General features: G+C 33.5%; 1 protein-coding gene across 9 annotated transcripts in view; it reads left to right on the forward strand.

Annotated features, from left to right (window-relative positions):
- SENP6 (SUMO specific peptidase 6) overlaps positions 1-17,239 on the forward strand; it is a 124,466-nt gene that overhangs the window by 64,572 nt on the left and 42,655 nt on the right. For 5 of the 9 annotated variants that reach the window (XM_072642636.1, XM_072642640.1, XM_072642638.1 and 2 more), the window contains 2 exons: positions 4,013-4,033; positions 16,073-16,143. In XM_072642636.1, the coding sequence (XP_072498737.1) occupies positions 4,013-4,033; positions 16,073-16,143 (92 nt within the window). The remainder of the gene's footprint in view (positions 1-4,012; positions 4,034-16,072; positions 16,144-17,239) is intronic. The other 4 variants (XM_072642637.1, XM_072642639.1, XM_072642635.1 and 1 more) reach the window with 1 other exon arrangement.

The following is a 17,239-nucleotide window of genomic DNA, read 5'->3' on the forward strand; positions in this document are numbered from 1 at the left end:
TTAACTGCTAGTAATTCCCTACTTTGTATATGTGGATAATGCAAGTCATGTCTATTAAATCATAATGCAACATTCTACAATAGACTTTATGGAAATGGAGACTATAACAAGATCTACATTCATTTTTCCATTTTTATGTGTAGTTGTGACAATGTCCCTTAATCAAAATTATTTGCTGTTTCCACAGAGATTCCCTTTAGACATGATGACTATAACTAAAGTATGAACTCTGTGTTCCTTATATTTTTGAAAACTTAGTATTTGAAAACTTATGTTCTGAACATGTAATAAAATTATATCACATTAGACTAACTTGGTTTTGATTAGTTTGGTGAATTATTTTGCATTTTAGCACTTAATATAGACCAGTTTTGCTGTTTTCATTATCTTGAAAATACAGTTTGAACCTTGGAAACTGAAGTTGAGATAGAAGGATTATTCTGAGTTGATCATTAAAGATTTTCAAAGGCATCTGTTTGAAGATGTAGGATGTTTCCTTTTTCAATTTAATCAGAAGTCCGTAATGTCTTATTACATTCCAAAATATTTAGATTGTTTTTTCTCATTTTATCAAAATTTGGAAAGCTAGGTTTACTGTGGGTCACAATCTTCATTAAATCTTAGGTGAACTTTAATACTCTTGGTGATAGTTTTTCAGAAATACTTGTATAATATCTTTCAAAAACACATTAATTTTTTTGAGTCCTGGAATCATGCTTCCTCATGATTACTATTGAGATTAACTTGGCTTACAAAAAGAAAGGTCACCGTATAACTGCCTGACTTTTGTCATTTCTGAAAAGGATGGCTTAAATCAAATAATTCCTTTTCTTTTTCTTTTCATTCCAGTTGCACTGAATATTATCCACTTTGTGGATTACATGTGGTAAATGTAATTATTAGGTTTCTTTATATGTACCACCTAGCATGCCTTTATTATGTTACCTTTTAGAGGAAGATGTAAACTTACTTTAATATTTGCTTCAATAATTACTTCAAGGATCTGTGATTTTGTCAATGGAGTACCAAGGCAGATTGGAACCCTTCTATAATTTAAAAGATTAGACAATTATCTATGCCACTGTACCTTAATACCTCTAGCCCACTCCCATCACTTACCCATGACTTTCCCCCTCTCCACCCTCATACACACACACTTAGCACAGTCAGAATGACTAGAGTTTTAAAAATGCAATTGGTTAGAATTAATTACCCTTCAATGAAGGTCTGAATGATACCTCTTAACATCATGATTCATGTAAGAGAAGTCTAGATCTAGTAGTTAGTAATTCAGTCTTTGCTTCTGTTTCTTTTTTTTGTGTAAAGTATGTGTAGTAGTAGTAAAATGTAACACATGATTACCAGATTGAAAATTGCATAAAAAAATATGACATGGTAACTGAAAATATTTCAAAAGGAAACCACATTTAAAATTTTTTTAGAAAGAAATTAGCATTGTCAGATGCAAGGCATCATTTTCTTGGACTTCGCATTTATTTCTACCTCATGATAAGTATTTCAGGTGTCTATTTTAGCAATTATGTTACTAAAAATGTTGAACTTAAGGTTGCAGGTTATGGTCTGCAGAGGCTTTTCAGTTATTATAAAGTCCTGTGTCAGGACTCTTGGTAGCTGGCACAAATTGACCCCATTGCATAATATCTAGCGTAGGAATAGCAAGCACTTAGTCTTTACTTTAAGGGTGTTTCAGGAGATCCTTTTCCTTTCCTGAATCACTTTGAACTGTCATTTAAAGGAGATGCTTATAACATCTCCTTTTTAACTTTGTTTATCCCTAGTTTTTCATCATTCACTTACTCAGCCCAAATGATAGTCTGACTTTTAAGTTGCCATTTCTTCTGTACGTTTTCCAGCCATTAAAACAAAACTCAAAAGAAGTGCTAATGTTCTTTCATGTTAAGTAGGTATGAAGGCACCTGTTTATTAGAAAGAGTGATTAATGAGATAAACATGTTGATGAAAAAGCAACTTAGACATAAATTTTATCAGCTGTTATTAAAAAAATTCAAATCCCTCTCCTTCCCAGCTTTAAAAAATTTCTTAGTGCCAGTTTAACTTACCTTCAAAATGGTTTGTTAAGCATACACATACATCTAGATTAGTTATGGTAATAGGGAGTAAGAGTAGGGGTAGCTTGGAAAATGGATTTTTGAAATTAATTTCGATTATGAGGTTTAAGTCTTCATTGCTAATTTCTCAATACTGATTTGAGGTAATGCAGAAGAGAGATGGCATATAACTAAAGGAGGAGAAAATGTGGTATTTTTGTTATGAACATTTTTTCTTAATATTGCTGCTAAGAATGAAATAATATCACTAGAATCATTCGTTTGTTTTGATTCAGGTTGAACAAAAATATAGAATCTGTTAAATTTTTAGTGGGTTTAAAATTTTTTTATTTTTTAAAACATACACTGAAAACATCTTTAGGAAATCTTATTTTAGTAATAGTTTGTGCTTGGTTTTCTTCTCACTATTTAGTATGCAACCTCCTTGAGGAGTAACCTTAAGGTAACTTTTCAAAAAAAAAATTTTTCTTTCTGGCACCATGGCTTAAAAGCCTTTGTTTTCTGTGGTAAGAAGTTAAAGAAAAGAAATGAACATATATACCATTTGGGGTGCTTTCCTTCCTGTTTCCTTTGGCTTATTTCTTTGGGAGGAACAGGAAGTCTATTTTATACTTGTTCCCATATAGTTATACAAGTGAGTATAGGAACATAAGAGTAATAGCCTATGTATCTGCTATTTGTTTCCAACTTTCCATATGTAGAAACTAAGATAGTTTGTGTGTATAAAAAGATTAGAAAACTGGTCTTGGATGTAGGGAGATCTGATTACAAGTCTTCCTCTGACAGATATTGGCTTTGTGATGTGGCATAGTCACTTAGCCTCCTAGTTCCCTTGCTTTTCTTTTTGTATCTCCAGCATTTAGCACAGTGTTTTGCACCCATTAAGCTTAATACTTCATTCATTCATTCCCTAGGCAACTTTTTAAGAGTAAAGGAAGTTCCTTTTTGGTAGCTCCCTACAATGATAAAATCACAGTTCCAGTAAAACAATAATAATAATAATAATATCATTTGCTAATGCTATTTACTCTTGGCCCATGTTTTGCCTTCTTAAAAGTTAAACTCAGGTTCTTAGGTTAATTTTAATGGAAATTAATATTTTTTCCCTTAGAAGCAAACACCTATCATCATTTTTCTATATGTGTATGTTCCTTTTAAGAGTTGTGTAAAAATGGAATCACCAAATCCCTTTCCTTCTCTCTTTATTTTGTATATTTGAATCATTACTTAGAATGACTCTTAAGGAATTAGTGTCAAGTTGATAAAACTTGTTTTTAAAAAGCTTTTTGACTGTGATTTTCTTTGAAGGAACTTTTGAAAAGTTCATTACAGGAAGTTTTTTCTAATAGAAGGAGTAATACAGCATATTTGTACAATACATGTATACATATGCACATATACATATATATACATACATGCCTGATTCAGATTTTTGTGACATTTATTGGTTTAATTTTTTTCTAGAAACTGCTTGTACATGGGCAAAACACATTCATTATGAGTGATTATAGATTCAAAGTCTGCTTTTGATTCAACAGTATGGGACAATTTTGCTGCTGCACAAAAGCAGCTGTAAAACTTTCGATACTCTTCTAAAATAGCATATAAATGATTTAAAATTTGAAGGTTAAACAAATATTTTTCATATCATTGTAGTTCTTCCAGTAATATGAACCAAGGAAGATTATTTAAACAATATTAATAGATTTAAATTGCTTGTTGACTTTAAATTCAGGACTTTGGATTAGTATTATGTGAACATGACATGATTTTAAACTTGGCATATAACAAATATGTAGTATTTTATTTTTTTAAATGACCAGATGGTAATTTTTGCTTTATTGACTGATGACAGACACTACAATGATAGACCAATAAGTGAGGTTTTACCTCTTACATCTTTTTCTTTTTCATGTTTTAAGCAATCTGGATCAAAAAGAAAGGTAAGCTTAATATTGATGAATTAGAACATGGGAGTAGCAATAATATGTAAACAAATTGATTATCATCTGGTTCTGAAAAAAATCATCTAAATCAGGAGCCAGCATTATAACCTACACATTACTTATTAAAATGAAGCAGTATAAACAACAGGACTTCAGTTTTGTGTACTACTATTTCATTATAGTGCATGAAGACACATTTTCATTTACAGTCATTATATTTGTGGTGGTATAATTTTTCAGTATTGTCAGGTCTTAATTACATTGTATAACAAAAAATCCGATTCTACTGCTATCCATTGGTAACATTAACAGACTTTAGACTATAAGGGAAAAAATCAAGTTAACATTCACATTCTATGCCTATACTCAGCATCCACCTAAAAGAGCAGAGTTCAGTAATTGGAGTTGATGTTATATCACATCATATCCTCTTTATTCATAGTATCAAAAAGCTATTTTTGAAAGCAACAAAAAAGAGTAATGTAGTTCATAAAATGAAATATTGAATGTGGTTCAACTAAGTTGATGGGCATGCTTAGCATTGCTTTGTGGTATTAAATGAACATTTTAAATTTTAGAGGAGGGAAGGGAAGCTAAAATACCAGTTACATTTTTTAAAACCTTATTATTAAATGAATGATGCTACATCACTCAAAGGGTGTATGAATAGACATATCCTGAGTATTAAGTTTCTGGAAAGAGGGCAGTATAGAATAAGACCAATAGAAGAAACTGCAGTTTATAATATAATTTGATAATGTTGAAACATCTGTGTTAAACAATCTTAAATTCAGTACTTAAATATTTTAAAATGCTTATTTCTTAAATATGGCTTTTTGCCAAATCTTTTCTGGGAAATTTTACCAAATGTGTGTCATTTATCTTAACTACTTCTAATACAAACTGTTTTGGAGATTTTTGTGTATTTTTGTTTTCTAACTGCAAAATAAATAGGAAAATCATTCTTTTTGTGAAAAGAGTTCACTGTACTTGAAGGCACAGATCTTATCCTTTTCTGACTACTAATAGATCAGATGAAATTTGGGGCTCATTAAACTAAATATGAGCATTTATAAAATTAATTATATTTTTACTGGTACATGAGCAGCTTCTGGGATAGGATTGTGCAGGTTTTTAATCTCTTGAATTTTTGGTTCCTTTCACACCCTTTATTATTTTGAAGTGGAATTACTTAAGTATTTTGTTAAGTTTTGTCCTGGGAAAAGTGAAAGTCTTAAATTGAACATAAATCAGCAACTTACTTTATTCCGCAGTAAGATGCTTTTTTTGTCATTTCTTCTACATCTTTGTATTTAATATCAGAATTCTTAGGAAACATGATAGTATATTTTAGAATCACCTATTTTTATTGATATCTAGAGAATAATGAGAGCTCTTTACTTCAAGCCATTTTTTCAGACATATGAGTTCATTTGATTAAGAAGCAAAATCTCCAGATCTTTCTTTCTGTGGCAGAACAACTTAATTACGATCTATTTATAAACTTTTAAAATTGAAGCACTGCAAAGGAATAAATTTTGTCAGACTTTCTTCCATTAAAAACAAAAGACACACTCAGGTAAAATATGTTGTATGTTTCAGAATCTGTTTTACAAAATATTATAATTTTACAGTAATATTCTGGAATTGACAAAGTTGTATACACCTATATGAAGGTTCTTTCTTTAGAGAGAGTAGTGTCCAAAGTGATCCTGGGAAAGGTGGGATGTGAACCAATCAAAGGGTGGGAAGATGGTTCCCATCTCATCCTTTGTGCAACAACTAATCCTGTGACTTGTATCTTTAATACCCTCACCTGGCCCTCTCCTTCCACTGTGCAGACTCCATACTTCCTTTCCTTTTGAGACTTTCTGGTCCAGTTACTAGGTAGATAACAGGAGATACCCACTTTTTATTTGCAAGTAAGACAAAATGAGTCATAATCCTAGATCTCACCTTCCCTCTATCTCCCAGCCCCATCCTTCTTCCAGATTTTGTACCATCATCCTTCTAAGCAGATTTACAGCCTTAATGTCAACTTCCTCTTCTCTCACTCTCCTTCTACAGCTATTCAGGTGACAAGTCCTGTTGTTTCTGCCTCCATAACACCTTGCATCTTCAAACAGCTGCCACTTTAGGTCAGACATTTATCGCCTATACTGCATTGTAGCTTCCTAATTGTTCTCCCAGCCTTAGGTCTCTATTCAACTAGTCTGTCCTCTATAGAATTGTCAGTGTAATTTCTATAAAGTGTAGGCCTGACCTTCTCACTCCCTTTTATTCAGTAAGCTCCCATGGCCACTTATTGACTCTGTATTTAAGAATTATTTCATCTTCAGCTCATCCTTTCTGTTTGAGTTTCACATGGAGTATACTGTCCTATTTGTAAGTGTATAGTGTAGTAGCAAGTGTATGTAAGTTATAAATAAACCTACATACATGGGTACAATGCTCAAAACTTTTTACTGACGGGGAGGTGTCCATGGTTTTGGTTTGTTTGTTTTTTTTAAAGAGTTTGAGATCCTTAAAAGGATCTCATATCTAATAATTTATGACCATTCATTGAAACTTAAGAAATTTTCAGAGTGGGCTGTATTGATAAGCCCAGTTTCAAGTCAAATCTGGAAATCAAGAATATTTCCACTAATTTGGTATTAGAGCCACTTGGCTTGCTTTTTTTTCTTTAGAATGAAAATCTTTTATGGTTGCTGATTATTAAATAATGATTATTGAATTCTGCTTCTTGACCATTAAATTTTTGTTACCTGTTCAAAGAGTTATAATTTTTTTTTTGAGAGCCCAGCTTCCGCCTCATTTTGAAAGTTGTTTTGAATTTTAGGTTACCTTCACAGGATGAGGCAGTAGGTGAAATGGTATTTAGACTGATGAATTAATGTAGAAATGGTAGTATAATTTATTGTTTCTGAATTTATATGTATGGGTGGGGAATGATTAATTTCTTATTTTTCCCCTAGTCTAACTAAATCACAACTGTAATACATTGTTATGCTTTTAGTTTAACCTGAACTCTTTCTATGAAGCAAATGAAGTGATTTCTGTTCTTTTTTTCAATTGGGACAACATTGCCTGACAATGTGGCATCTACAATATTTACCCCAGAAACGAAAGTGAATTGAAGTTGTATATGGGGAAAACTTTTTTTTAAGCCCCATGAGAATAAGTGATTAATAAGTAGTACCTAAGTAACTATATCTGGGGTTTTTATATTAGCCATATATGGAGTTAGTAAAGAACCATCTTCAGGGTAGTTTGCAATCTATGAAAAGTAACATGTACAAGCACTTGTAACTTGTGAGTCAACTAAGTTCCAAAAGTTTGTATTTATAGCTCAAAATAGAGAGTGTCCCAAAGAGACTTTTGGAACACACTCTTTACGTACCAGTAAAAATAGTGACTAGGATCACAATTATCCTCCAAAAGTCTTTTTAACCCATTATGTACTTTAAAACGCTAGGAGAACTAATCTGTAACAGACTATCATTTATAAGGGTTTTAACTGAGAAATGGTGTAGAGTTCACTGCAGAAACATATCTCTACCACCACCATCTTTACACTTCACGCAAAAGGCTTGTCCAGATTTGCATAAAAGATGTTGCCTCTTCTATGTTATGAGAGATATTTCTTAGGGTCACTTATTCCTAATGTTCTAAATTATGAAATTAAATAAATACATTTACTCCAGTGATAGGGTAGAGATTTTAGCTTCCCATAGCCTACTTTTATGTGTGGGACATTCATTTATGAATGTTTATAAATTAGGACCATAAGCAAAATTAACACTATAGAGAATAATACAAGTGCCAAAGAATGGTACTTTTTTTTTTAATGTTAGAAAAATTAAGAATATTCTTGGCATGAGCAGGCAGGATTTGAAATTTCAGATAGCTAGTGAGAATGAATGAATGAATGAATGGAAAGTACTTATTAATTACTTACTGCGTGCCAAGCACTATGCTAAGGGCTAGGCGTATGAGTAGAAAATCAAGACAGCCACTCCCTTCAAGGAGCTCTTATGTTCTTACATTCAATTAGATATGTGAGATTGGTGGTGAAGAAAGGGAGTTTTGGTTTGTGAAGTCACAGGGATGATGACACAGTTGAGATGTAAAGGAGCCAGTTGACACTGGAGTAACAAAAGCAGTAGTCATATTGATTTGGTTACTGGTCCCAGAGAAAAAGGTAGAAAATGAATTGAGGGTGTTGGGCCATAGGGTGTATAGGAGAATATAGCAAGGAATTGACCTGGGTGAATAGTCAAATAGAATATGAAACTTGGGGGATTGGGAGATTTGGCGCCAACTAAATACAGTGCACCATGTGTCTCAGCACTGCCAAATTCACCTTTCAAGACAATACTACTTTACAGCAATAGTTTCAAAAATTAGTAGATCACTCAGGGCATGGTCTCAGGAGGTTGTGTGATCTAGAGAGAACCATGGCAGGGTTGCAAATGAAAGATAAATAATAAGGGGCAGATGGTCAGATGAGTTGTAAAATATGATTTGGAGTCTGAAACCAGTTGCAAGTGAGCTGTGTGCTTTTACTGACTCACCAACAGAATAGCACTGTGCTAACTAAACAAAGTGATCCTGAGAACATTTAGGGAGGAAATTATAGGCCCCTAATCTATACATGGAGAGGTCACCAAACTTGGTACACTAAAATCTGGAAGTATGCATACTGGTTTCAAGAACTTCTTCTGGTGCTAGCATAGGGAACTGCTGCCAACTAATTTTCTCAAGGATATGGAGTTGATAACAAATCCTGCACTCCCTGTAAAACTCACAAGAAGAGAGATGTCTTTTCAGATAGGTTGAATGGAAAAATCAAAATACAAATGAGGAAAGCTTAACCTTTGCATTGGAAAATGAGATTGGTCTTGGGGTGGGATTTGAAAGGGAAAATATTAGGTAAGGTTGAGAACAAGTTGTAGAGAAGAGTAGCCATGTACAATTTTTGAGCAACCTAGTAGTCTTGTGCAGTGTGAGTTGGTGGTGGGGAGGTAGAAACTAGACTGGTTCAGAAGTTCAGATAGTCTTAATGTGAGGTTGTAAATAGGAATTGAAAGTAAGAAACATATCCAAGAGACAGTCAGTAGGACTTGATGGCTGAATATGATCAATTATCTGCTCATTTGGGTTAGGAATTTTTCAGTAAAATAGCAGGACACTAACATTAATGTCTTTGTTTCATCGAGAGCATAATGTATATCAAAAGTAACCATGCCTAAGTAAAATGTAATTGTTGATGACTCATATATAGCTATTTGTGTACATAGCTGGTCTCTGAACTAGTAAGGCCATACCTCATTAAAGTAGCTTAATTAAGAGGGTTTTTAAAATTGTTTCTGATAAATTGCTTTTTAAAATTGAACAGTTGTGAATATTTTCCCAGTTTTTGGAATCATATATGTCCTACCAGCTCAGATACAGTCCTGGGCTTGGAACAGTTGTTAAGGTACAGTGCTGTCAGAGCTATAGAAATGTTAATTTTTGTGAGAAAAAAATCTTATCTTCCTAATCCAATCTAACTAGCATTTAAGTGACTGATATGTACAAGTTACCATGGTTACAAAGTTCAAATTAAAAAAACAATTCTTGTCCAATAGGGGCTTACATTGGAGGTGGCAGGAATACATGTCATAAAAAAGGTTGTGTTTGGAAATTTAAGGAAGATAAGAGGAGTAGCTAGTGAGGGGGATTAATATCCTCTAAATGATAACATAGCATGGGAGATGAGCCTTGAACCTTGAAAGGAAGGCTTTAATAGAGTTGATGAAGGGGTGTGCATTCCGGGTATAGGGGATAAGGCATAGAAATAGGGCATGGAGATAATCAGTTGAAGAATAAGTTTATAGGCCAGGCTGTCTGAAATGTGGAACAGTTAAGGGTCAAGCCTACTTTTAGGCTCTGAATGCCAACCTGAGAAGTTTGTATTATATGTGAGAGGCAGTAGGGAATTATTGAAGTTTCTTGAGCAGGAAATGACTTTGATTAGACTTGTGCTTTAGGAAGATGTTTTGGCAGCTTTATGGAGGTTTGCTGGGAGAGGAGAGAGAGACTTGAAGTCCACTGTCCAAATGCTGCAGCAACTGCTGCAGTAACAAGTTAGAAAAGGTGAAGACATGAAGGTGACGTGAGCAGTACGTAAAGGAGAGGGGAGAATTGAAGATGGTTCTAAAGGTTGCAACCATGGATGACTGGAAGAATGAATAGAAATTAGGGATTTTGGAGTTTCACGAGTTTAGAGAAGAAAATTTTGAATCCTGTACTGGATATGTTGAGTCTATAATCCCTATGGAACACCCAAGAAGAACTGTCTGACAGGTAGTTGATGATGCAGAAATAGAACTAGGGAGATTAGGGATGGATATATACTTTCCAAAATAAACCTCCAGGTTCTAGACCTTAACATAGTTTGCTAATTAAAGATCTACAGATTAAAGAATTAAAGGATCTTAGGACCTCGTCTAATCCAGTTCTCCCTTTAGAGATGAAAAAAACTCAGACACCGAAAGATTAAGTGACTTGCCTAGTGTGGCACAGGTAGTGGTAGAGCTGGGAGTCAAACAGGGGCATTTGAACCTTTAAACTTTTTTCCTTTTTCAAGAACTAAGGTTTCTAGTAAATTGAAGTTGTATCCGTTAACAGCATTTCCCTCAAAAGACACTAGAATTTAAGGTATATATCTTTAAGGAAAAACAAAAGTATTAGTATTATACCCACATGAGAGTTCACCACTACATTGATTCATGTTCTTGTTACTGTTGGCCAGATAGTTAATGTAGTCACTCTTCACATAGTGGAAATCAGGTAGTAAGAACAAATGTCTTTATTTTTTTCTTACATGATGTCAAAGGTACTTTCTCCTTAATAGAACTGCAAGTCACCAAGGGCTACTCAGTTTTATTCATTTGGACCCAGTAATCCAAAATTATACTATGTTGGTGAATGTTAGTACAGAACAGTAGCATTCAGAATCTTTCAGTTCTGTGAAGCATATCTGTTAAGCTATAAATCCATATGTTCTCTACCTTGATTGCTTTTCTAGCTGTCAAAAAACTATCAACTCTATAAATTTATTTATAAACTATAATTAAAATTTAAAAAGTTAAAGTTAAAATTAAGTTAAAGAAAAATTGCTGTGGCTTTTGATAGCACTAGTAAGGAATGTCAGTATTATTCTTGCCAGAAATAAGCAAGGACCAAAAACAAACCAAAAAAAACCTCTTAGATTTTGTCTGTTATAAATAGAAGACATTCACCTACATGTTCCTTCAGTGATCATAAAACATGCATGGCTCGTAAGTCATACAGGTGGTATGAAAAACCTAATTATTGAAAAAAATTCGAAAGTTGTAGCTCTTGAGTATCTGTAATTTCCTCTAGTCCTTATAATGTTTATTACCTGCTAGTTTACTTTGAAGTAGAGTTTCACTCTATTTTTTCTATTGTATTTTCCAGTTTTTGTTAAGCATTTATTAGGAATATACTATATGCTAGGCTAGGTACTAGGGAAACAAAGATAAAAATGGAGCAATCCTTGCCCATAGGAAGCTTGCATTCTGCTGTGGAAGACAACACGTATTTACAGGCATACATACAAAATAAAAACAAGATAATGGGGTGAGTAAAGCATCCACTTGAGTTAAGCTGGAATGGGGAGGACAGGGAGAGGGATCAGAATAGGCTTCATGTAGAAAGGAGTCACTTAAAACTGAATTTTGAAGGAAGCCAGAGATTCTAACAGGTGTGTGTCGGGGGGTGGGGCAGATTATTGCATTTTAGGCAAGAAGACCTGCAGATGTAGAGGCACAGAGATAGGGAGGTGGAGTGTCATCATTATATATGAGGAACACTTAATGTGTTCATGTGGAAAATAGAGAAAATGAAGGAGAATAATGTTTAATTAAATTGGAAAGGTGACTTGGGGACAGGTTATGAAGCTCTTTATTTTCCAAGCAGAGTCATATATAATTGATCTTAGACATAATAGGAAATTACTGGAGTTTGAGTGGGAGAAGATATGGACAGTCCAGTGCTTTGGGAAAATCACTTTGGCAGCTATGTGGCAAATGGAGTAAAAGAGGAAGCATCAAGATCAGAGAGAAGAATTAGGCTATTGTAATAACCCTTTCAAGAGGTGATCGAAGGCCAGAACTGTGATAGTGATTGTTTGAATAGAGAGAGATATGGCAGAGGTGGCATTCACAAGACCTAGCAATCAGGTGATTATATGTGATGAGCTAGAGTGAGGAATCAAAAATGTCACTAAGGCTGAGAACCTGGGCAACTGGAAAGATTATCATGGTCTTGATGCAAATAGGGATGTTCAGAAAATGGTCTAAGAGTCTGGAAAAAGATGAGTGTTGTTCTCCCTTCTTCCTCCCTCTTTCCCCACTTAATCGTATTTTATTTTTTCCAATTACATGCAAAAATGTTTTTCAGCATTCACTTTTACAAGATTTTTGAGTTCCATATTTTTTCCTCCCTTTTTTCCCCCTCTCCAAGACAGCATGCAATCTAATATAGGCTGTACATGTTGAATCATATTAAACATATTTTCACCTTAGTCGTGTTGTAAAAGAATAATCAGAGCAAAAGGGAAAAACCACAAGAAAGAAAATAGTATGCTTGCTTCGATTTACATTCAGACTCCATAGTTTTTTCTTTGGATGTGGACATCATTTTCCATCATGAGTCACTTGGAATTGTCATAGATCATTGCATTTCTGAGAAGAGCTAAGTCTATTCAAAGTTGGCCATCTTTCAGTGTTGCTGTTACTGTGTACAATGTTTTTCTGGTTTTGCTCCCTTCACTCAGCATCAGTGATGATTGCTGTTTTGAACATGGCAAATTTGAGGTGCTCATGGCACATCCAGTTCAAAATGTCCAGTTGGCAGTTGGTGATATGAAGCTTAAGGAGGAAAAGTAGGACTAGGTATATATAGAAGTGGGAGTCATTTTTCTAGAGATAATGATTGAACCTGTGGGAACCAATGAAGTCACCAAATGGAAGAGTTTATAGTGAGAAGATTAGCTATGATAGAGGCTTGGGGATACCCTCATCACTAAGCAGTAAGAAAGAATGATAATTTAGCAGAGATGCCTGAGATGGAGCAGTAAAACCAATGAAAGAACCAAGAGATAGCAGTGTCACAAAACCTCATGGAGGTAAGAGTATCCAATAGGAGAATGGTCAGTAATGTCAGTAGCCCCTAAGAGGTTAAAAGGGATGAGAAAAAGATCATCAGATTTATCAATTAGGAGATTGGAGATCAATGGTAACTTTGGAAAGAGCAGTTTCAGTAGATTGGTAAGGTTGTTAGTAATCAGATTGCCAAGGGTTCAAGCGTTAGAGGGGAGAAAATGGAGGACAAATAGAGATAGGGTTTTTTTGTATGCATATAGTTTTACTGAGAAAAGGAGAGGTACAGGATGATAACTGAAAGGGATGATAGGATCTGGTTAGGGTTGTTTGTTTTTTTTTTTAAGGATGGGGGAGGTCATAAGATTATAGAACTAGAAGCAACTCAGGAGGTCTCTCAGTTCAAACTCCTCATTTTACAGAAAAGTTAAGAGACTTACTGAAGGTCACATTGGCAGTTATAGTTTGAGACAAAATCTTAATATTTATCAAGAGAATTTGTAATTCAAGCCTAATGCTCTTTCTGTTTACAGCAGGGATGTAACCAGTAGAGACAGATTGAAGATTGGTTTTTTCCAACTGTCCTCCCAAAACTATATGTTTTTTGAACTACAGAATTTTAGAACTTTTTAAAGGATAATAAAACTGAAGCCAAGAGGTCAGATAGTTCAATGGCAGACCAAAGACTAGTACCTTGGTCTGTAGATTCTAAATCTGTTTTTGTTTTTTACTAACATCTATTTCATACTCTAAAAAAGTGTCAATTTTGTATGTTTGATTAGTAGTTTTACTTTTTAAAGTAAATGTTCCCTTTTTTGTATTGGTTAGAGTGAACAATGTGCTTTCAGATATAACAACAGTAATGGAGTTGTGGAGTGAGGAGAGTGGCATCCATCAGCTTTTTACCTTTTAAAAAAGATTAACTTAGCATAGTTTTTTAATAGCTCTAAATTTGTGAAATTTTGCTGTGTCTTGTTACCAGTTTTGGGTAATAAGGCTCATTTAGCTTTTTGAATAACATCAAAATGTTTGCTTCTCATAATCTATGTTGTGTCCTTACAATTTAATGAAAACAGAGTGAGCAATTAAAAGGGTATGCACAGAAAACTGCATTTTAAAATATTAACTTTAACCATTCTGATACTATTTGATGGCCTTTACAATAGTGCCTGTCTGATGCATAGTATCCCCTTGATAAATATTTACTTAATTACATCATACCTCTGTAGGTAAGGACGAAGGAAAATTTGGATATAGGAAGGTATATAATATCCCTATTGCACTGTATAGATAATAAATTGTAGGTGTTCAATTTTTAGTAACTTGTGAAAAAAAGGATCCAATCTGTTTTGGTATTTTCTACTTTACTTATTCAAAATATTTGTCATTAATAGTTTTAATGTACTGGAAAATAGAAAATGAGGACATTTCTTGACAGCCAGAACCTCCTCCCATTTCTAATTTACCTATCCTGGGGTTATTTTTAACATACAGTTTAAAACTTGGGTTTCCTCTCCCTTGCCCTTTAAAATAACAAGGCAAAATTCAGTTTTGTCATTCATTTCTTTTAAATAGGCAAGTAGTAAACCAGGTCTTTGTTAATGGTTTCCATCTGTAGTTTGGATAAAAAATGGCATTGTGCCTGTAATTTTGGCTGATTTGCAAAACACTATTTTTACTGAATGCATATTAATTAACATTTTCATAAGTACCTGTAATGTGTTCATTAAAGTTTACTACATTTTGCATGTAGATTTTATTTGTATGTAGTTAAGTTAAATTCCCTTTATGTTCTATCTGGTGCATTTTAAAACTGGCACATTAGTGCTGCTTATTCTAAAATCTCATTGGCTTAAATATAAAGTAGTCTTATAGCTCATATTTAAAATATAAATGTACATAACATTTTCATTTTAAAATTCATCTTAAATTAGCACTTAATCCCAGAATTTTTCCTATAATACCATTGTTTTGCACCTAACATATCCACTGAAGCCCCACTTTGCCTTAACTTTTATTCTCATTGAAAACTCTGATCCTGCGTAAGTGGAGAGTATGATAATAAAAGTGGATTAATATTGGTAATGTAAAGTGATCTGTATTCCTGACTATGATCATTTGAAACCTTTCTTATGCCTTAATACTTTGACATGGCATCGTATTAAGCCATAAAAATGTACGAATGTAGGATGAGTAGAAGGAAGTTCTTACATAGTTCTTAATAGTCAAATGAATACAGATTTTTTTTTTTAACATATAAATAGGAATAATGTTTTTCAACCCTTGAAATCTCTCTTCATTCACCTCCAAGCTCTATTGTCATTTAACCCATGGTTATAGAGTATTCTTACATGCTATACTTTAATGACAAACATCTGAGGTAGTACATAAAAACTCCCTTAGTTTGGGCTTGTTCTACTTTGTTGCCTTTTATTTATTGCGATAGTTTAATAATTTTACATACTGTTTGCTTTTTGGGTTTGATGATCCCATTAATTTAGTCTTTAAATATAAAAATAGGTGCTAAAGCTTCATCCTATACATTCCAATAAAATAATTTTATTTTTAGAATATGTGTGAAAAGAATTAAACCCAACCTCTGTGTACTTTCCAACATTTAGTAATGGGATGCGGGAGGAGAGATTGTGAGGCACCCACTTGGGAAAAGAATTAACTTGGATTTCTGAGGGTTTTTAAAATGCAGCTTTAATCCATTCATATAAGTCTTATCTCATAATCTTGCAAAGAAGCTATGCACTTATTTTCTCTTTAAAAAAAGCTTATACTTTTTTCCTTAATTTTTTTTTCTGGGTGGGGGGGCAGGGAATTACTGCCTAAAAGAAAAATACAATCTATTCTTTTCCAGGAAAGAATACCCCCCTCATGTTCAGAAAATAGAAATTGACCATATTAGGTTGCCACGGCCCCAAAGTATAGGTAAGTATTTGGCTTTTTTTCTTTTCTCTAGAGACTAAAATAGTATCTCATACATTTAGATGGTTATGTGTGAAAGATATTAATTAGCAGGAGATTCTACTATTTTAAAGTTTTGATCTGAGACTTTATAAAATATATCAAAAATACTTTGAAATAGGACATGACTTAATAATTAACAGATTATGGCCCTTTACAATGAACTCTGAAGACACTAAGTTCGTTTTTTTTTCCTTTAACTGGACTTCTATGACATCAGAGATGACTAACATTAAGTAAGATTGTGGCCGAGAAATCTTTTTAATGAAGAATTCAAATTATTTTTGTTTTGCATAGATTATCCCCCTTCACCCAGAAGATGGCTATAAATGTTGGGCTATAATGTTGCCTACTTTGTTAATTATAATTTTTTTTAGAGGGATACATAAATTATAGCATCTCAAAGATTTACGTAATAGATACAGCACCAATTCATTTAATAAATATGAATAATTTTTCATTTCAAATGGTAGACTAAAAGTGGTACATTTCCAAACCGCATTTTTGTTTTTGTTTTGAACTGTTGGTATAATGAAAGTTAATTTTTACAAATGGTCAGGGCTATTGTTCTGATTGGACAAGTTTTTTTGTTTTTCAAAAGCAACAAACCTTTAAGAAAGTTCACCATAATATTGTTCTTGTTGATCCTTTGATATAATAGTATGATTTACATGTAGTTCAGTATGTAAAAAGAGCCATCATCATTGTGTATCTCCCTTTTTCTCTTCCCTCACCATTTTTCAAACAGTCATCTCAAGCTTTCCCCTTTTTAAAATGTTAGCATTGTATAGCATCCATTGGGAATGAGTCATTCACTATACTTGGATTTTCAAGAAAGTTATCATTTTAATCCTTGTGATACCAAAGTTTTTCATTTCATGTATTTTATATGGGAACGTTTCTAAAACACAATTCAACTCAAGTTCCAAAAATGATTGTGAATTCAGCATACACTGATGCCCCCGGAACTTAATGAAGTTATATAGGACAGTTTACCCCTACAGTTAAGTGCCAAAAAGGGAAGCCAGCAAGGACTGGGAAGTAGTGTCCTGGGAGGAGC

This window comes from Notamacropus eugenii, chromosome 2 (genome assembly GCF_028372415.1).
Source record: "Notamacropus eugenii isolate mMacEug1 chromosome 2, mMacEug1.pri_v2, whole genome shotgun sequence".
NCBI classification, from domain to species: Eukaryota; Metazoa; Chordata; class Mammalia; order Diprotodontia; family Macropodidae; genus Notamacropus; species Notamacropus eugenii.